The sequence below is a fragment of the Neophocaena asiaeorientalis genome, unplaced genomic scaffold (genome assembly GCF_003031525.2).
Source record: "Neophocaena asiaeorientalis asiaeorientalis breed wild unplaced genomic scaffold, Neophocaena_asiaeorientalis_V1.1 scaffold558, whole genome shotgun sequence".
In the NCBI taxonomy this organism is placed as follows: domain Eukaryota; kingdom Metazoa; phylum Chordata; class Mammalia; order Artiodactyla; family Phocoenidae; genus Neophocaena; species Neophocaena asiaeorientalis.
The window spans coordinates 1,261,908-1,282,636 of record NW_020172780.1 but is presented as its reverse complement, the minus strand read 5'-3'; the positions used below and the strand labels follow the sequence as shown (position 1 = coordinate 1,282,636).

Genomic DNA, 20,729 nt, shown 5'->3' with positions numbered 1-20,729 from the left:
CAGTGCCTACTACCCTCCTGCAGGCTGTGGTTGTCTGGCACCTGTCTTTTATGTGGATCCCTGTCACCACCCTCATTACTGATGAGGGAGCGGAAGCTCAGAGCCCAGGACCACACAGCTGCCAAGAGTGCCCTCCCCACACACGTACACATGCACACACAGGCATACAAACATACGTGCACACATACACGAAAAGTGTGCACATGTACACGTGCACAGTGCTCAGATACACACGTGCACCGCACTAGGCATGGGCTCCCAGGGCCTGGGCCTGGCCCCTGATGGGCTCCTCTCCCCATTGCCCCCACCCTGTCAGCTCCTCCCTCTCCAGCCTCTTTGGGGAAACAGAAGTATGTTTGTCAACCCAAGAATCATCATGAGCTTGCATTTTCCATAGGGGGTTTCCGGAGGAACCCACAGCCTGACTCCAGGAATGACGCTACCATTGGGGCCCCAGGAGGGGTTCCGCTCCCAGGTTTTAGTCTCTCAGAGCATGTGGGGAGGAAACAAGATGGAAGGCAGAGGAATCAGCTTCAGGACATGGTCTCTGGCTGATTCATTCAGCCAGCTCGTGGGCTAGTTCGCTCATTTGCATGCCCAGCCATTAAAGTGAGGGCCAGGGCAAGAGAGAGCCAGGCATAGGAGCTCTCCTTTCTGCCCTGAAGCCTGGGACAGTGCAGCTTCCCACTTGCTCCTCCACCTCTGCACTGCAGGCTGTGGGTGTGTGTCTCCAAATTCTGAGCCTTAGTTTACCCATCTGTAAAAAGGGACACAACCTTGGGACCCCTCCTTGAGCATGGATATCCTGAGCTGGATAGCACTGTTCCAAGTACTGTTCTCTGGAAATTGCTTCATGAATTTACCACTTTGCTGGAAGGCATAGCTAATGCATGTTCTCTCTGGGACAGACTCCTGTTGGGTGAAAGGAGTGCAGTTGTCTGTGCTCAGTGGGGAGGACACAAGTGCCACCCTGAGCTGAATGGGCTGAACGGATCCCCCACTGGCTGCGCACCACGTGAAGGTTCCTCTTGATCTTGTTCAGGGTCCAGGGTTAGGGATGCTGTGAACGTGCCCACTCCCTTCCAGCCTCCTCAGGGCTGTGAATGTGCACCGCACCCCAGGTCTCTTGCAGACAGTTCCCCATGTAAACTGGCTCTTATTGCTGCAGAGACACTGGAGGCCACCTTCCCGATTGGCCAGCCAGACCAGGGGACTAGTCCCTGCACCTGCTCTGGACTCTGAGCTCAGAAGGTGGCAGGGGTTCTCGAGGTCAGCAGACCCCTGAGGCCCAGCCCAGTATGTCCTGTCCAGTCTGCAGCCCCCCCATCCATTGTGAGCGAGCAGGATTCTGATTCTGAGGGTAATTGCTTCGTGGGCAGATGCCTGGGGTATTCTTGTTTTTCGGTTTTTGTTTTTGTTTCTCGCGGTACGCGGGCCTCTCACTGCTGTGGCCTCTCCCGTTGCGGAGGACAGGCTCCAGACACGCAGGCTCAGCAGCCATGGCTCACGGGCCCAGCCGCTCCGCAGCATGTGGGATCTTCCCGGACCGGGGCACGAACCCGTGGCCCCTGCATCGGCAGGCAGACTCTCAACCACTCCGCCACCCGGGAAGGCCGCCTGGGGGATTCTTGTTTTTCGGTTTTTGTTTTTGTTTCTCGCGGTACGCGGGCCTCTCACTGCTGTGGCCTCTCCCGTTGCGGAGGACAGGCTCCAGACACGCAGGCTCAGCAGCCATGGCTCACGGGCCCAGCCGCTCCGCAGCATGTGGGATCTTCCCGGACCGGGGCACGAACCCGTGGCCCCTGCATCGGCAGGCAGACTCTCACCCACTGCGCCACCAGGGAAGCCCGCCTGGGGTATTCTTGATGCTTGTCCTGCTCTCTGACAGACACGCTTGGGTAAAAGTGACACATGCCTGGTGAAAGTGACAGACACAACTAGGTAAAGGGCACTACTGGGTGAAGGTGACAGACGCCTGACTGTAGGTGATAGAGACATCTGGGTAAAAGTAAATGAGGCCACTGTGTGAAGGGTGCAGGCAGAGCAAACACTGAATAAGCCAGTGCCTTGATCTCAGCCTTCCAACCCCCTGAAATAAATGTTTATACAGCACCCAGTCTGTGGCCTTTGTTATAGCAGCCCCGAACTAAGACAGCACCTTTGAGGGAACATCCCAGAGACAGGCCCCGCAGGCCTATGGCAGGGAAGTCCTGGGTACTGTCCACCCCCCAAGACCTGTGAGACCCTGTGGCAGGGTTCCATCCCCTGAGTGGGGGGCGGTGAGTGCCTGTCCCAGGTCTCAGGACCCGTCTGGTGAGCTGTGATAGTCCAGGACACCTATTCCCTTGGCTCGAGCTGGGCTACTTCTTGTGACTGCTGACTTTCTCCTTCCATCCATGACCTACCAAGGCCTTGCCCTGGAGGTCCAAATCAGCCCCCGAGCTCAGGCTGTTCTTGGACCCTTCTGTGGATCCCCGCCTCAACGGCCCCTTCCCCGACTGTGCCTGGACTCCGTGCCTGCAGCTGAAGTCTGCGACAACAGCCCAGACCAGCAGCCAGGCCCCTCTGCCATCTGCCTGCCCCTGGCTGGTTGCTGCCATACAATGCCTCCACTCCTGGGCTGGGACTGAGGGAGGTAGAACAATGGGGCATCCATGTCTAGGCACAGTACCTCCCCACGTGAGGCCATGCCCTGCCAACCACCTTGTCAGTGACCATGACCTGGAATGAAGTAAGTCCATCAGGGTGTGAAAGGCACCATGGGCCATAGTCTCCCCTGCTGGCCCCCTGACCCTCTGTCCCCCGTCCCCACCTCCATACCTCAACAACTGGAACTGCCCATGATCCATGCCTCTGCACCTTTGCACATGCTATTCCCTCAGCAGGAACACTCTTTACTAACCATCCGCCCTCCACCCCCCATCTACTCAACCTGGGTCTTTGGTAAAATGCCATCTCCATCAGGAAAGTCCCCCAAAAACTCTAGTAAGAAAAGAGTAGTTCCTCATCCTGGCTATCACAGTGCTGGGATGACTGTCCCATCTCCAGTCTGCCTGGGGTGGGGAAGAACCCCCATGTGTAGGGAGAGGAATGAGGGAGGGTGTGAGGAGTATGGGAGGGACGGAAGTGATGCGGGCATTTGGGAGAAGTGTGTCTGTGAAGAAGGAGGTGTGTGTGTGAAGAGTAGTGGACCTGTGATGGAGGGAGTTAGGGCCCTAGATACTCTTGCCAGAGTGATGTGGTTCAGGCCGGGTGAGGTCACAGGCTGGTGTTTGCAGAACCAGAAATGCAACTGCAATTTGCACAATGCAGGGTTTCCCTCTGGGGAGAGGGCACAGGGTTCAGGTGTGGGTGCTGACACTGTTGGAATCCGGGGTTGTTATATCCAGTTCCCCCCAGGTCAGTGCTCTGTGGACTATCTCAGAGAAGATACTGCTCACCCTGTGACCCCAAAACCTCTGCATAAACCCTAGGCCTGACCAAGCGCTGGGTCAGGTCCCTGCTGTATGGGCTCTGGGACCCCAGTCTTGTAGACTGGATGGGGATTTGGGAGCACAGAGCAGGGGACCTTCCTCATCGCTGGCCACGTGGCAGCTGGGACCTCAATTCTTATTCCACCTGGAGGCAGGACTGGAGCCCCATCTCTCCTCTGAGGACACCAAGGGCTGGGGCAGGGCCTAGGGGGCATTGCTGCCATGGGGCATCTCCCCTGGGCCACACACAGGTCCAGCAGCTTATCTTAGTTTCCCATGAAATAAATACTTGAGAGAAAGGGAAGAAAAATGTTAAAACATTCAGCTCCTTGATTTTTATAAATAATGTGGTGAGAAAAGAGGAACTAAGTTCAATTAAAGGCAGGTGGGAGAGAAGGTGCCTGAGAGAGAGGGGAGGGAAATGGGTAGGTGGGTGTGGCAGGTGTGGGAAGGAGGAATGACCCAATCCTGCAGCAAAAGTCCACCTTCTTGGTCCACTGGCCCCCATCCCATCCTGGCCTACCTTCCTCAGAGCTCCCTGACTTACCCTGTCCTCCTCCCACCCAGGTCAAGTGGGCCATGGCCTTGAAGGATGGACAGTGGGGATGGAGAGTCAGGGAAGGAGAACCTGTAGAGTGAAATGGACCTAGAATACTCCCAGGGTTTGAGCCAGGCAGGAATAAACTGTGGTGTCCTTGGACACATGCAGGGGACATGAGAAATGAGACAAGCACAAGGGTTCCCAGAGGGACAGAGGGGTCCTGTTTGGGCTTCCACTGGCACAGAGCTACTTCCTCATCTGGAGACTCTGCCAGGGGTGACCTGGGGATGACTCATCTATCCCTACCCCTATCTATCATCTATCTGTCTATCTATCTATCTATCATCATCTACCCATCTGTCCATCAATCTATCATCTTTTTGTCATCCATCCATCCATCAGTCATCATCTATCTTTTACAGTAAGAGGGTTAAGCACACAGTCCCCCCAGAGCTTGCTCAACAAGCTCTGCATGACTTCCCCCTCCCCTGCACTGACCACCCCACACTCCTTCAAGGCCAGCCCCAGCTCATGTGGCCTCAGGGCTCGTGCACCACAGCCTGTCTTTTCCTGGGGCTCCCTCCCAGTCCTGGGTCCCAGAGCATCGGTCTTGAGAGCTCCCCAGCTCTTGACTTCCCCGTGTGTCCCTTTGTGGAGTCCCCCAACTTGGCACGTATGTTTCCTTGCTTCTTACTCCTTAAGGGTCTCTGCCATCCCCAGGGAGGGCAGAGAAGTGTCCCCGGGTGGGGCAGCTGCATGGTAGGGCAGAGGGGGTAGTTAACAAGCTGTGGATGTGTTAGGGTGTCAGAGGACTCCCTGAGGGTTGTCACACCCCCCTGGGTCTGGCTTGGCCCTGACTCGCTCTCTGGGCCTCGGTTTTCTGTCCATCCCTTGGCCACTGTGACACATGCACAGGGCTCGGAACTCGAGGAGGAGTGAATCTATTGCAGATGTTTACTAAGTACCTACTGTATGTCAGACACAGTGCTGGGGACATAGGCTTTGGGTGGTTGCAACCAGTGGGAGAGCCAGGTCAGACCAAATAGAAGTGCAAGTATGAGTAGGGGCCCACCTCCTCCCCCAGCTCAGGCAGAGCTCCCTCAGCCTTCAGGGAGATGGTGGGCAGGACCCTCCTTCTCAGGGAGCAGCCCTGGTCTTGGGCCAGACGGTGCAGGGGTAGTCAGGGCTCAGATATGGGCCCCAGGGGGACACTGTGGGCAGTGACGCTAGCCAATGGCACCAAAGGCAGAGTAAACCCAAATGGCCCACCATGACAGCGACCAGCAGTGGTGGTCAGGAGGGCCAGTGGGGAAGACCTCAGGGCACAGCCCTGACCCTAGAGAGCAGCAGCACATGCCATGGACCTAAGACAGGAATACATCTGGAGTGAGGGTCAGGGGGCCGGAACTGTAGAGGCAGGAGCCTGGGTGCTGGTGGGGGGGCGGTCATGTGTACCTGTTGGCGGAGCAGCTGGGGTAGGGGCTGTAGGGGGCTGGGATGCACAGACCCACCCACTGTCATGCCCTGTCCCCAATGCCCCTAGCACCCGTGGAGGCCAGCCTGGCTTGGTGACCTGGGACCAAGTCCAGCCATCTGGGGCTTAACCTCTCTGGCCACATCTGGGCCAGCTTCCTGTCCTGGCCAAAGGAGGAACTAGGCCATCTGTTGGCCACGTCCATGGTCCACACAGGCTGGCATCCATCTGGTGTGGCTGCCAGCCAGCCCGCACCACAAGCCACAGACTGCTTCAGCCTATACCAGGCACGTGGTGCTGGGCAGCATCCACTTGTGCTGGGCCCTGGGCAGGGCTGGACCTGGGGGCATGGACCCGGACACCATCCTGGACCCACCATGAGGGCCAGGTGGTAGGGAAGGTTCACAGCCAGGAGCCTGACCTCTGCTGCTTCCTGGCAATAACAAGACAGCCAAGGTAAGATGTGCTCATAGTGAGCGGCAGGAGAGGTGGTCCTCTGTACCACTTGCTCCCAGGGCCCAGCCACCTGCACGCCTCTGCATCTGAGCCCTCTGGCTGGGGTGGCCCCAGGTTCATTGGATCCTCTGGGAAATGTGTCCACCCACTGCCTACCTGCTGGTCTTGCTTCTTCATGGACCTCATCCCATATGTGGATCACCTTTAAAAACCGTCTTTATGGGACATTCAGACACTCAGAAGAGCAGAGAGCTGGCCCCGCGGCCCCAGCTCTGCAGCCACTAGCACTTTCAATCTTATTTCATCCATTTCCCTGTTTTTTCCTGGATTATTTATTTAAAGTAAAGACCAGGATTAGATCACCTCACCCAGAAGCACTCCTGTTTGTCAATCACTTTGTGCAGAGTTGAATTTTCAGCCCCACGGAAGAGTCTGTGGGGTCACCTGAATGTCTTAAGGGAACAAGGTGTTGGAGCTCCCCCAGGCTCAAAGTGGAGAGGGCAAGAGAAGTGATGGGGGAGGGGCCTTGGGAGCTCCTGGGGGCTGCATCCCCACCCAGGGCTCCAGTTGCTTGGAGGGGATTCTCAGGTATCTCACCTAGAGAGGACCAAGTAAGAGCATTGTTGCCTCAAGGAGATGAGGGGGTGGGGCCAGCAGGAGTCAGAAAGGAGGTGACAAGGAGACAGAGAGTGAGGTCTCAGGCCCTAGAGGCCACAGGGTGGACTGAGGGAGCTGGAGGGCCCAGCCAGGTGAGATGTGGCCCCAAGGTGCCCCCGAGACAGCACCTGGCCCTTGTTGGTGCCTCTGCAGGGTCGAGGCTTGCTCAGCACCAGCCCCACTCTCCTCAGTCCCCTCGGCCTGAGTGAGCAGCAGTGTCCAGCACCACCACAAGGTGAGCCAGTACTGTGGGTGCAGAAGGGACCTGTGTGGGCATGCAAACTGCAGGAAATGTGGGAGTGCTGGAACTTTCCATGAGGGTCTGGTCAGGGGTCACCGGTCCCCGAGGACACATGGGGGTGATGTCTGGAGATGCCAACAGAGGCTGCTCCCCACAAAGGTCACAGGCTTGTGGGGAGAGAGAGAGGAGGCCTGCACAGGCTGGTGCTCTGAGGGGCATGGTGCACAGCACCCAGGCCTGGGGGAGGGGAGGATGCCACTGGGAGCCACACGAGGGGGAGCATCAGCTTTACTGGTTACTTGCACTTAGAAAAGTGGGGGCTCAGACCGCCAAGGAGGGGTAGGGCCCTGCCGAGTCACTGCTGGTAGAGGGTGCGAGGCCTGAGTCAGTGGCCACGGTGGGGGTCCCACAGGGTCGCTGGTGGTCTACAGTCCTGGGTCAGGAAGTGCAGAGGTCATGGGTCACTCAGGGTGGGCAGCACACAAGGCCAGGACACTGCTGCACTGGCAGAGGGCAGGCGCCTCCTCATCCCTCTGGAAATGTCCTGAGACGGCGCCAGCCTCTTGCCCCCCCATCCTTGGGCCTGCTGCATGTCCACGGCAGCGACGACCCTTGCTGAGGACTCTACAGTTCTGTCTTCTGGGCATCACTGCGCCATGCTCCAGGAGGAGGAGCAGCTGAGGATGGGGCAGGCCCTGTGCTGGCCGGAGTGGCCTGACCGTGGGTGGCTTGCTTGGATGCAGTCCAGCGGGGCCAGCCTGGGCTATGGCGGTTTGGGGGAATGCACGCACAGGAGGGTGGGCCTCAAGGGCAAGGCGCCTCCTGGGTTTAGGCAGCTGCGGCCAGGCACGATCCGGGGGCATCTGCAAAGAAGGGAGAGGAGAGGCATGAGGGTCGCCAAGGCCAGAGGGGCCTCCAGTTCTGTTCTGGTGACCCTGCCTCAGTATTGTGTCTGGCAACCAGCCCACAAATGTTGGGGTCACTCCGACTCCGGAATCAGACAGCCCAATTCTGACCTGGGAGAGCCCCAGTTTCCCCTTCTGGGTCACTGTCAGGATTTAAAAGCCTGGTCCCAGCACGCTCTGATAGGGGCCCTCTGAGAGCATGGGCCGGCGGGTGGACATGTGCCGTGGGGCCCACAAGGTCTCCTTGCCAGGCTGGTGCTTGGGGAGAGTCAGGACTGTGTCTGGGGCACACAAGCAGGTGATTAATAAGTGGCCCAGTCATCATGCAATGAGTGAGAGAGCAGGCTGGCATCCAGAGGCCTCCACGGGGCACAGACTTAACAACAAACTGGTACCAGCAGCTGGGCAGTGAATCGGATGCTATTGGTGGGGCCAATAGCAATGGCATGGGCAAGTGGAGGCCAGATGCTCACAATGGGGCCACACAAAGGCCCTGCTCCCAGCATCTTACGGCATTGTCCACTTGGTCAATGTGTAAGGCTTTCTAGTATGCCCCTGACACACAGGTGCTTGCTGTGTAGGGATGGTCTCCTGTCCACTCTGCTGTGCTAGTGGATGGACAGTTGTCTGTTTGTGGCACTTACCTCTCCTCTGGGGCAGGTCCGAGGACTGCTGGACCCAAGGGTGGGTGGACCTGTGTTGTGCAGCCCTGGCCAGGGCTCCAGACTCTGGACACATGACACATGCCAGACCCACTGACCTTCTGCATCTGCCCTCATGACAATCAGGTTGCCTGTGTCTGAGGCCCTATAGTAGGGGCTTGCTGAGTGTGTTATGAGGGTCACTCCACTCCCTTGTGGCTCCTGCTCCCAAGTGGGGTGACCCTCGGCAGGCGCTGGGTCTCTCTGAGCGAGGACAGTGGGCTGAGTGTGGTGTGGGGTTGCACACGGCCAGGGGCGCCCACCCTGCAAGGCCCAGGTGAGGGCAGATGCAGTCACAGGGGCTCTGCATGAAAGACCCTGAGTCCCCCATGCTGGGTTGGTGACCCAGTGGGGTGAGTGGGTGGGCTCGTGGTAGAGGCACGTGTAGACCCTGCCGGGGCCGGCCCTGACAGCTCACCCGAACCCCTACTGCCGAGGTGCCATGTCCATCGTGGGCTTCTGGACGCCAAAGGCAGTGATGAAGATGTTGACCACGACGATGATGAAGACCAGGCCGGTGGCCAGATTGTTGAGGAAGTCCAGCTTGGCATGCTTGGCAGGGTTGTTGAGGTCATACCTGACTGTGGGCGAGAGGGAGCAGACACTGCCCAGGGCTGTGCAACACCAAGGGGCCCTCTTCTGTCCCCCAGAGAGAGACATGGCTGCCTTAATACATTACAGACAATGGGCTCTGGCCTGGGCAGTCTGGTATCTGTGGCCTGACCACTGCATTCCCCCTTGTTCAGTGAACAGAAGCTCAGAGGGGCCTGCTGCCTGGTCACGAAGTGGAAGGCATGGAGGCCCAAGGCCCAGGCTTGGATTTTAAGGCACAATGTGCACAAGCAAGCACCTTTCTGAGTGCTGGTGCATGATAATCTAGCCATCCTCACACCTACCCAAGGCTGTCCTTATGTCCACCTTCTAGGCAAGCAAACAGAGGTCCAAGAGGTCGTGTAACCTGCCTGAGGTCACACAGCCAGGCAGCGGTTGTGGGGAGCCCAAAGCTCTTGCTGCTCTTAGCCCTGACCCTCACCTTGGGGGCAGGACTACCACCTAGTCCCTACGGACCGCCATAAGGTCTAGAGGGTACACAGTAGGTGCCCAGTACATATCAACTCTTAGCACATGTTATGACATTTTCCTGTGTCCTCAGCTTGGGTGAGTGGAAAGATGGAGACATGGGGTCCCTCTGGGGGCCACGGTGGGAGCTACATTTTGGACCACGTGCCTAGTGAGAAGGGCCAGGGCTCCCGTGCAGCTCTGTGAGGGCCTGGAAAACACTCAGTGGGGTAAGTGACGCATCCCAAGGTGCGTGCAGGCAGAATCAGCTGACCGTGGGGCAGGGGTACCCCAGGGCCCTCCCACTGCTGGGGCCCCCTGCCCAGGCACGCACCAAGGAAGATGAGCAGCACGCCCACACCGATCTGCAGCATGAGGGAGACGGAGATGAGGACCACCAGGGGGATGAAGAAGGCGAATCCAGGGCCCTGCTCGATGACAGCCTTCAGCTGGGAGGCGTTGGCCAACAGCAGTGCGATGTCCAGCATGCTCTCGGCCGCACTCTTCTTATTGGCATAATGGTTCATGTTGATGGGCTGGTTCCTGCCCCAGCGGGGTGGCTGCAGGGAGGGGGGCGGTCAGCCTGGGCTCTGCGGCAGGGGGCTGCAGGCCTGGGCCCACCCTGGTGTCCCCCCCTTTGAGCCTGGTCTCCTTCCCAGGGATGTGGGGGTTGATCGGATCAGCAGGTGAGGGCCCAGATAAGGGCTCGAAAGGGAAGTGCTTATTAATAGAACAAGAGGCCCAGAGAAGGCTGTGCAGCCCCTGCAAGACCCACCCTAGGAATCAAGTCCTGGAAGAGAAAGGAAACAAAACACAACCTTAGCACACACTCTGGTTTTAGATGGGAAAATGCCGCCAACTGTCTGCCTGCCATGGGCGGGGCTGTCTGGCAGCCTTCCCTGCATGCCCCTGCCTGCCCTCCTCTCCAGGAGGTGATTGGTGCCAGGGCGGGAAGTGACATGACGGCATCTGGATTCCAGATCCCTGCATACTCGCCCAGACCTGAAACAAGTCTTCCTGGGATGGCCGATCCACCCAGGCCATCTCCCAGCTGTGCAGGCACACAGCAGGTGCTCAACAGATGCCTCAGCATTTTACAATGCAACTGAGCTTAGCTTCTTCCTTAATTTTTATTAAAAAAATTTTTTAAACCACTTTACTGAGGTGTGATTGACACACAAAAACTGTACATAATAAACGTGAACAACTTGAAGAGTTTGGAGCTAAGTGTGTACCGTGACACCATCACCACATCCAGGCCACCACACATCCAGAGTCTTCTCCTGACCCTTTATTATTAGTATTTGTGATAATACTAATATCACCCTTAGAGTGCTGTACTGGTCACGACATGCTGCACAGTGGATCTCCAGGGCTCATTCTGCCTTCATGTTCACGTTGATAAAACAGGAACACAAGTTCTGATAACTTCCCTCACTTCTGCCTGAGAACATCCCCAGTCCTCAAGGCCAGGGCCCCTGTCCCTCCCAAGGGCCCTCCATGCCCCAGGGCCCCACCCAGAGCTGACTCCCCCTGTAGGATAGGCTCTTCTGTCCCAGGGCAGGAGCGGGGAGGGTAGTTAGGCAGGAGAAGGTCTGCCTCCGAGGCTGGAGTCCAGGCCACAAAGACCCCTCCCAGGACTGGAGTTTACCTCTTGGGGCGGCTGTTTCACTTGAAGCCAGCTCTAAGCTGCCAGGCCTCCTCTTTGTATCCAGCCCATCTGCTCTCCTCAAGCTGCCCCTGGCCAGGCCCCTCCCCAACCTCCCAGGACAAATCTGTACCCCTCAGCCCTGGCCGCTTGTCCACAGGAATCCCTGAGCCACTAGGCCTCCTAGGGCCATTCAGATCTTGTTTCTAGAGTCATGGAAGAGGCAGGGATGGGAGGTGGGGGTTCTGGGGAGGGCAAGCCTCTACTTTCTGCAGCTGGACATACTTCACAGAACTACAGAAGGGCGGGGTCTTCATTTTTACATTATGTCTTTCAAAGTTAACCTAGAATAACATGCCCAGGAGGGAGGACAGGAACGTAGGCGGCTCTGCTATGTCCTGCTTTCCCTCAGTGTCAGTTGTTCTTAAGTAGCAAATCTACTTGGTTTAAAATTCTAGACCCAAGAGCCCCCAGGGAAAGCCTCCTCCACTGGACCCAGGGCCCTGGCCTGCTCTTTGGGAAATTCCATGTGCAGCCTGAGGTCTCCCCTTTCTTTCTTCAACTCCCCCCTTTGCCTCTCCATGCCAGGCCTACAGTTGCACTCACATCTGGGTGGGCCACACCCCTAGACCAAGAACACCCAAGGCACACCACTCCTCCCCAGGGTCTGTGCCCTCCCCCGCAAAAGCACCAGGCTGTCTCCCAGCTCTGCTCTTGCAAAGCGGCCCATCTGGCCATGCTTCACCATTTGTGTGCTCCTCTGGGTGTGGGCATCCTGGAGACACTGGCCCGCTGGCCATGTGCCCCTATGTTTCATAAACCAGAAGTGCCAAAATGTCTTCCACACACACGTAAGTACCCAATACACATCTACACACAAGCACAATACATATATGTGTGTAAGCACACACAAACATGTATACACAGTACACATGCACAAACACAGATGAGCACACATGCAGACGCATGTATACATAACATGTATACACACATATACAATACATATGTATATATGCATTAACAAACACACATACACACACATATGTACACATCCAGGCTAACTGTGGAGGCTTCTGAGGAGGAGGGAGAATTCCTTTTTATTCTTGAGCTCTCTTGAACTGTTGAAATATTTTATGCCCATGCAGCCACATGCACATTCAAATACAGAATGACACCATCAGCAGCAGTGCCCCCAGCACAGGGCGCCTGTGCCCCGCTGTCCTCCATCTTGGGTGCCCAGGGCACAGCCCATCATCTTACTCACCCTTTAGCTAGGTGCTTTGCTCCAGGGAGTCCCCCTGTCCTCACGCCCCACTTACCGAGGGTAAACTGAGGCTATATGGGGAGGAACCTTGTCCAAAGCCAATAGCAAGTGAGGGTTGCACTGGGATTTGAACCCAGGTCCCAGGGCTCAGAAGCCCTGAGAGCTGACACGACAGTCCCCTTGGGGCCTGCAGTGGGGGTCTGGGGTCTGGGTCATCTGTGAGCCTGAGTGCTCAGAAGTCCCCAGCCCCTGGCTCTAGCTGAGTGACCTCAGGACAGCCAGGCCCCTCTGGGGTTCAGTCTCCCATGTGTGCAACAGGGCCACGGAACAAACATGCCAGGAGGTTCTGGGGGGTCTGGCCACTGTCTCAGGGTCCCAGTTAGGAAGCAAGGGCCCCAGGCCATGTGCCCCTCATGATACAGGGCACTTCCTGCCCATACGGCCATCTGCTTCCTGTTCAACCTGTGCAGTGATAAGGAGCGCTGGCCAGAGGCTGCAGGCCGGGGGGCTGGTGGGGGGAGCTCTGGTCAAGCTCCAGCTCACTATAGCCTGGCAGTGTAGCCTTGACAACACGCTCCCCCTCACTGGGCCTCAGTTTCCCCATTTGTACACCCCAGGCCACAGTCTGGGAAGCTCTACAACCTACCAAGTGCCCCCACTAACAATGAGAAAGAGCACTGTTCTCCCATTCTATAGAGTGGGAGACTAAGGCTCAGGGGGGCTCACCCAGGGCTACTGTGAGGGAGGGGCAGATCAGAATTTGAACCAGCCTATCCACCTCAAAGCTTAGGGCCATGCAGGACATGGCACAGCTTCATGTCCACCCTGGTCAGAGAGCCCAGGAGGTTTGTGTGGTAGGGGCTTGGGTGGGGAGGAGGCTGCAGGGCTGATCCGCTTCTCCCATGCCTGACCTTGTGTCCTAGGCCTTCTGCGGAGGGGCTTTGAGCTGTGGAGGGAGCTCTGGGCCCTAGAGGTGACTGCTGCACAGGTGAATCCCAGGGAGGCTGCTATCTTGAGAAGGTCACTGGGGCTGGGGGGGGGGCGGTCAGAGCCCACCTCTCACAGGTGCAGAGCTCTATGGGCCTGGACAGGCCACCTGGCCACCCAGCTGCCAGAAGCCATGCTGGGACCCTCTCACGGAGACCCCTGCCCATGACCTGGGCAGTGCAGGGAACAAATACCCAGTTTAATGTGTCCCTAGGGCCAAGAGGACTTCCCTGAAACCTCAACGGCATCCCAGAAGCTGAGTAAGCTTGGGGCTGCCAGACATTTTCCCCTAAAAGCCAGGAAGGAGCCTGTGGGGAGGGAGCTGACTTTGGCAGATGCCCACAGGGCTGGCTCCTTGAGCCCACTTTCTGTGGACAGAGGGTCTCATCCCAGCCATTGGTAGGCAGCTTGCAAGGACCCAGGCCACCTGGCCCAGGGTCACACTGCTGGGCAACCTCAGCTTGGACAGGGAGAGGAGTTGGGACAGAAGCAGGATTCAAAGCAGGTCTGTGGTACTCAGAGAACCCAGTTTCAGCACAATGCATCCTCCAGTACACCCTGGGCTTGGATGGGCTGCCCATGGCCTACAGCTGGGCCCAGGAGGTCTGGCCCACCCCCAGCCTCCTGTCTGTACACTCTCTGCTCCCCTGGGAGACAAGGGCAGGCCAGGGCTGTGGCCCACTGAACCCCTGCAGGACCCCTCAGGGTTTTGGTTATGGACTTCCTCCAATCCTGCCTGCCCCAATTCTGCCACTGACTCCAAACCCCATGTACAAGTATGGAACAAGGAGCCCACATGGGAATTCCTGCCCACGCTCCCAGAGCCCAATTTCATATCTGTAGAACCAAGCCCCCAATAAATCTATGAGGTTCATCAGCTATCCTGGGAGGAGCTGGGGTGTGGGCCTTCCATCAGCACCTATCCTTTATCATCTCCATATCCTGCCACACCACAGACCAACAGAATGACTGGTCTGTGCCTCAGTTTCCTCATCTATAAAATGGGCACATAAAGGGGAGTGAATGAAGGGCTCAGAGGCCCAGTGGCTGGTCAGAGCACAGCTGGTGCAGGGCAGGACTGGATGTTCCTCTTCCTCACCACCCAGGCCTCACCACTTTGAAAGGTTGCCTCCAAAATGAACTGTACCAATTTGTGATTAATTCCACTTAAAAAATCCATAACAAGGAAGAGAAAGTACTAGCCCCAGAAATGCATGAGCTGAGTAGGTCCAGCTCCAGATGCTGGGCTATTGCAGCCACTGCTGCATAAGGCCCCTCCCCTTGGGCTCAGTGGGCAACAGGGGATGTGCGGGCTCTGGGGTCCTTGCCTCTGGCTGGGACCTCAGAACTGACTGAGTAGGATATGTTGGGGCCTGGGGTGTCCCTTGTCTGACCCACTAGTGCGGGGCATAAGCTGTTATTGTGGCCACCCACCGGACTCAGCATGAAACCGCCTGCTCCAGGTCACACTGGCTTACTCCTGCACTGTCCCCATACCGTCCGCACACAGCCAGCCCCGAGATGTCTCTTGCTCCATGTCTGAGTGCATGGCAGGAAGTTTCCTGGGGTGGGGGGCGGGGGGGTTCCCTGCTGCAGCTGGGCTGGGTTGGGCAGTCCCGCTTCCTGTGGACTCAGCAATGGCTAGCAGTAACCCCGCAGCCATATCAGGGCTGCCTTTTGGAACGTGGCCAAGACCCCACCAGCCTCGGGATCTGCCAGGAGAGCAGAAATGAGAAAAAGAGCAAACTTGGGACTTCCCTGGAGGTCCAGCGATTAAAACTCCATGCTTCCAATGCAGGGGGTATGGGTTCGATCCCTGGTCGGGGAACTAAGATCCCATATGTCGTGCAGTGCAGCCAAAAAAAAAGTTTAAGAGAAAAGGAGCAAACTTCCCCCAGCAGAGGCTGTGCACATACCCCTCCCTCCCAGGACTTGGCTTCCAAGCCCAAATGTGGCCCCAGGAGCCTCACTGCACCCTGTCCTGCCACCTCCCTGCTGTGTCCTCAGCTGGCTGTGGTCCCAGAGTCTGCTGCAGGGTCCAACGCAGCTGCCCCCTGAGATAAATCCCCGGGCATGACACAGTCAAGGACCACATTTATTTTCACAATAAAATTGATGTTTACTATTCCTGCTGCTGCCAGCCGAAAGTGAGTTGACTTAGTGAAGACTCCAACTCACTCCTGTGGGGCATCTGAGTGGACGGGCCTTGTGTGGAGGCCATAGGGATATGGGGCACGTGGAGCGGGACATCTGCAGAGCTCCCCCACCACCCTGGCCCGACAGGGCTCATCTGCCCATGGATTACACATATAACTCTTCCCTGAGCCCAGCCACCCTGGGAGGTGAGTGATCCTGCCCCACTTCACAGAGGAGGAAACTGAGGTTCAGAGAGGGTCTGCACTTGCCCAAGGCTGCATGGCAGGGCGTCTCGAGACTGATGGGGGCTCTGGGCCTGGGCCTCCCACTCAGTCCTCTTGCAGCCAAGGACATACTGGTGACCCAGCCCACACACCCTGCTGTCTGGGGCTCTTGCTTAAGTGGGGACACATCTGAAGATCCTGGGGTTTGCCCCTCCTCCCAGCAAGCCTTTCTAGTCCTCCTCAAGCAGGAGCTTGGGCCTCAGATTCAGGCAGGGACCGCCAGGAGAGAAGGCTGTGGAAAAGCCAGGTGAGGTGCAGGGGGAGGGCCATGCCTGTCCACAGGGATTGCACCTGAGGGAAGGTGCTGCCCTTACCAAACCCTGCCTGGGCTTCATCTTTGAGAGAGGGTCTTGTGTGGCAGGCAGGAATGTTAACAATGCTGTGTGCCCAGTTTCCTACAGCACTTCACACGCATTAGCCCATTTATCCTCACCATAACCCTCTGAGGGAGGTACTACTCTCACCCCATTTCACAAATGAGAAACTGAGACACAGAGTGATGTGCTCAAGAACACAGTGAGGCAGGTCCTGAGGGTGGGAAGGGGAAGGCAGAGGCTGGAGAGCAGTGTTGGGTGGGCCTGGGCCCCAGGCAGGGTGAGCAGAGCAGCCTTCAGTACTGACCATCTCTCCCAGAGCCTCCCTGCCTGTGACTGGAGCCACCCTGGAAGAATGTGTTCACTATCACATGAGCTTCCAGCCCCTCCATGGCCTCCATAGCTGGCAAGGTCTGACCTCCCATACGACCTCCAGCTCCCCAGCTCCAATGTATTGATACTTGGTGGTCCAGCCCCTGGGCCTTTCTCTTACTGTTCTCCCTGCCTGGGATGCCTTTCCCAGGCATACCTGTACCCCATTCCAGTGCCAATGTCCCCACTGGTCAGGAAGCCTTCCTGACCCCACTCCCACCTGCCTTCAGAACCAACCCCTGGGAGTTCAGCACTTTGGCCGTGGCTTCTCCGTCTGGACCGGTCTCAGCTCTCAGACTGAGTGGTACAGGGCTGCAGCAACTGCAACTGGTCCCAAAGCCAATGAACGCAGTGATCCCTGAGCACACCCATCCTGCCTGCTGAGGGCCCGTTCCCCCAGTCCAAGGCCTTGCTTGCCCCACATGTTCTCCCCCCATCCCCTAAACGTGGCCTGTTACTACAACATCGCCTAGGACTGCTCACCCACACCTGAGCAGGGCCGGTCTCTGCCTCAGTCAGGCGCACATGGCCACCGTCCCTACCCCCAACCCCAGGGGGTCAGAAACTGAAAGAATGTCCAAAGTCAACAAGTTGGGAGGGCGGTGCTCAGGACTGCGCCATAAACAGAGGCCCTGGGGAAGTGCTAGTCCAAGGCAAAGCCAGTTAGGAACCGCTACTCTGGCCCTGCCAGTGGGACAGGACCCCAGGGTGGGAGGGTACCAGCTGTAATATGGGACCACTGCCAGGGCCTGCCCCATGCCCACAGTGCTTCCAGGCCAGCAGGGCAGGCTCTGAATAGAGCCTCTCGTGCGGGTGGAGAGAGGAGAGGGGGCCACAGCGGCACCAAGTTCCCCATCAGGGCACGCACAAGATTGTGCGGTCTCCGTGGACACCGTGGGTGACGTAACTGTCTGCCCGCTGCTGGCCTGGGGCCCAGAAGCCGAGATCCACTCCGCCCAGTCCGGGCGCGCATCGAGCCGGTGGAGAGGCAAAGTTGGAGTGTGGTGTGGGAGCCAGGAAGGCAGGGGCCCGCGGGAAGTGGCGGGGGGAGGAGAGAAGGTGGCGCCCAGGCCCCTCGGCTGTGCAGCTCGGTGTGGGCGCTACCTGCCCCAGGCCACGTCCGGCATTTTGCCAGCCGCCCCCGCCCCCGCTCACTTTCCGGGGTGGCTGGAGCCTCAGGGCCACCGCTGGGGCCCCCGACCGCGCGGGTAGGGGGCGGAACGCACGGGGCGTGGCGACCACCGCCACCCTCATTAAAGACGCGGCGCGCAGCTGGTCGGCGCCCATAGGTCCCTAGGGGCCGCTGGCGCCGGGCTCAGAGAGGGCGGGCATCGGCCAAGGTCGCAGAACCCCACGGGGGTAGGGGTGCTTACCGACGCGTCCGGGGAGCCAAGCGAGCCCGGGCGCACGTCGCCATTGAGCTCATACTCCTCGGGTCGCGAGTCCATGGCGCGGCGCTGGGGCAGCCTTGCTCCGGGCCTCAGGGCGGCCGGCGCCTCAGCCTTTGAGACCCTGCTGCGCACCCGCGCCCCCTCCCGTCGGCCCGCCCCCCGGCCCGCCCAGCGCACGCCACCGCCCTCAGACTCCGCCCCCAGACCGGGTCTGGAGGCCTGGCTGGCTGGACTTAGACTGCCGCTCTCCTTCCCAGTGTGGGCGGCAAGGGCCGCGGGATCCCGCGCTGCGTTTCGGCACTCTTAGGCCCCGGACCTCGCGTGTTCGTGGTAAAGTACGTCGCCCTCTGTGCTCCTGTCGTGGACACTTTTAATCCATAAAACGAGGACAAGAACCGGCCTTTCCCCGGCCTCTTCGCTAACTGCCGAACGCGCTGTGAAGGCGAAAGGGCGCTCCCGCGGGTGTGGGTTTTATTTTGTTTTTTTTTAATGGGGTGAGGCTCACCCCGGGGGCCCCACTGCAGGTCTCGCCAACACATCGTCCGCCCCGCACCCGGAACCTGAGTCAACGAGTCGTGTGGGTCTCACACCCTCTGAGCCTCGGCCTTCTCGTCTAGGAAATGGGGGCAGGAAGGCCTCCCACGCACTCACGAGGGGAGGGAGGGGGGAGGCAGAGAGCGGATCACCACAGGTTGGGCCCGCTTTGTGTGCCAGTGCCCGCCGTTGCCTCTCATGAAGCAGCCTCTGTGTCTTCAGGCAGGACCCCCTTGTTTGGGGTGGCACCCTGTGTGTGCCCGTGCCAGCCGTTGGGGGTGGCCTGAGCGTGTTGGTTCCTCCAGCCCTTGGCTCTGTCGGCCAGGACGCGGGCCTCTCCCAGAAGCCAGGCAGGTACGAAGGGGCCAGGCATTATCTCCCCTGGCAGGTATGCAAAAGTACAGGCCTCTATGTTCTCCTGTCCTGACCCTGACCCGGCTCCCAGGCCCACCTGCTTTTCACTCCTAGTCGAGCCGCCCTCCCCCTCTCCACCCCTGCCCCTTTTCCGCCGTCTGTCACGGTGTCTGCTGATGTCTTCAGCAGAGTGGCTCAGGCAGGTGGCTTGACCTCTGTGCGTCAGCTTCCCTGCCTGCGAGGGAGACCAAGGCCATGTGGGCATGACCTTCTCCCTCCACATAAACCAAAGACCAGAGAGGGTAAGCAGCAGTGCCCAAGGTCAGGAGATAGTGAGTTACATTGGCCTGGAGCTGGAGGTTCATTCATTCATCCTGTAACCACAGAGTGCCTGCTGTATGCCATGCCCTGTTCTAGGTGCTGTGGGCTGGAACAGGACTTCTGGGGCAAATGGGAGGTGGCGTGGGACAGCCCTGCGTGGGGCCAGGTGCATCACTTTTTGTCTTACAGCCCTGGGAAGCAGGTGTTACCCCCTCACATGATGGGAGGAAACTGAGGCACAGCTGGGAAGAGACCCAGGAGGGCCATGCTCAGAACTGGGGAGATTGTGCAGTCCTGTAAGAGTGGACTGGATGCTCTCCCAGCTATTCTACCCAGCCAGCAGGTGGGTACCCATGGGCGTTGTAACCTATTGCCTGTCTAACCTGTGATTGCCCTCCACACTGGACCCTCCTTGTTTCCCCCTGCCCAGAGCCTCACCCCCGCTGCTAGAGGGAGTTTTGAAAGTGGAATAGAAGGCATGGAAAATGCAAGTCACCCTGGAGATTTATCAGAAAAAGGAATCTTCCGCTAAACCCTGCACCAGATCCTCCTCCTGACCTGCTGGCATGTCCAAACCATTTGTGGTGGGGGACAGGCTGGGGGCTGTGGGGTGCCCACAGCACTGGCTGAACCCAGCTGGGCGCTCGCCCGCTGTATGCTGTGGCTGGTTTCCTTCTCTGTTCAATGAGGTGTTTAGATTTGGTTCCTCAGTGCTCTGCCCATGGTGGGGGCCTAGTGTCTAGGGTCTGTATGGGCTGCCCTGAGAGCTTGTCCTAACCTTAGCCCTGAAGTCCTGCAGCCCACAGTTCAGACCAATAGCCCTCCCTTTTGTGCAGGTGTGAGCAGGGCCTGCCCAGTCGCAGCACCCCTGAGGGCCCAATGCATCCCAATGGGACATCAGTTCTGCCCACACACAGCTGTCCCATGAAGGAGGAACTGCTGCTGGCCCACTTCATAGCTAAGGAAACTGAGGCTCACAGAGGTGGCTACTGCCTCAGTCCTAGTTCAGAAAGCCACCATGAGTGGGGACACAGCAGTGCCTGGGGGTCTGATCAGGCCTGGGCATGGTGGCCATTACAAGTAGTAGTTACTGTTATTCTCACATAACCCACAGCTAACTATTCATGAGCAGCTGGAAATCCAGAATTTTTAAGTTGGTATTATTCATACAAAAGCACTAGCCTCTCTGCCCTAGGGGCAGTGCTGGCTCCTGGAGGGGCCAGGGAGAGGGCAGCCAGGAGAGAGGGCTCTGAGGTTGCAGGGGAGGCCCCAGGTGTGGGGGTGGGGCAGGTGAAGAGAGGTGGGAGGAGAGGGCTTTGTTCCTGCCTGTTTGCTGAGTGAGAGGGTTTCTGTGGGTGTCATAGGGGTCTCTCGTGTGGGCCACATGGCAGCTCTGTGCAGAGGTTCATTATTCCCTCTGTCCAAAAGGCGGAAGCCAGGAAAGATCGTGGTGGAATAATTGGGTGTTTAGACCTGGGTTTGTAACTGTGCTCTGTACTGACCACCAAGGGACCCAGGCAGGCACTTCACCTTCCCAGGGTAGACCTGTGGGGGGCTTGGTCAGCCCTGGGCAGGGTCTCATTCTCCAGGTGTGCCTGTCCTCAGGGAGGGACTTCC

The 20,729-nt window shown here is 58.2% G+C and overlaps 1 protein-coding gene across 2 annotated transcripts; it reads right to left on the bottom strand.

The window, feature by feature from the left end:
* Positions 1–7,112: 7,112 nt before the first annotated feature.
* NINJ1 (ninjurin 1) lies at positions 7,113–18,052 on the bottom strand. Of its 2 annotated transcripts, XM_024741352.1 has the most exons (5): positions 17,886–18,052; positions 10,283–10,297; positions 9,842–10,067; positions 8,867–9,029; positions 7,113–7,705 (listed from the first exon to the last, which is right to left on the bottom strand). In XM_024741352.1, exons 1-4 carry the CDS (start codon positions 17,958–17,960, stop codon positions 8,875–8,877), a joined length of 471 nt encoding a protein of 156 aa, XP_024597120.1. In that variant the 5' UTR covers positions 17,961–18,052; the 3' UTR covers positions 7,113–7,705; positions 8,867–8,874. The 2 variants fall into 2 exon arrangements, with proteins under 2 accessions (XP_024597120.1, XP_024597121.1); XM_024741353.1 differs by lacking the exon at positions 10,283–10,297.
* Positions 18,053–20,729: the final 2,677 nt, after the last annotated feature.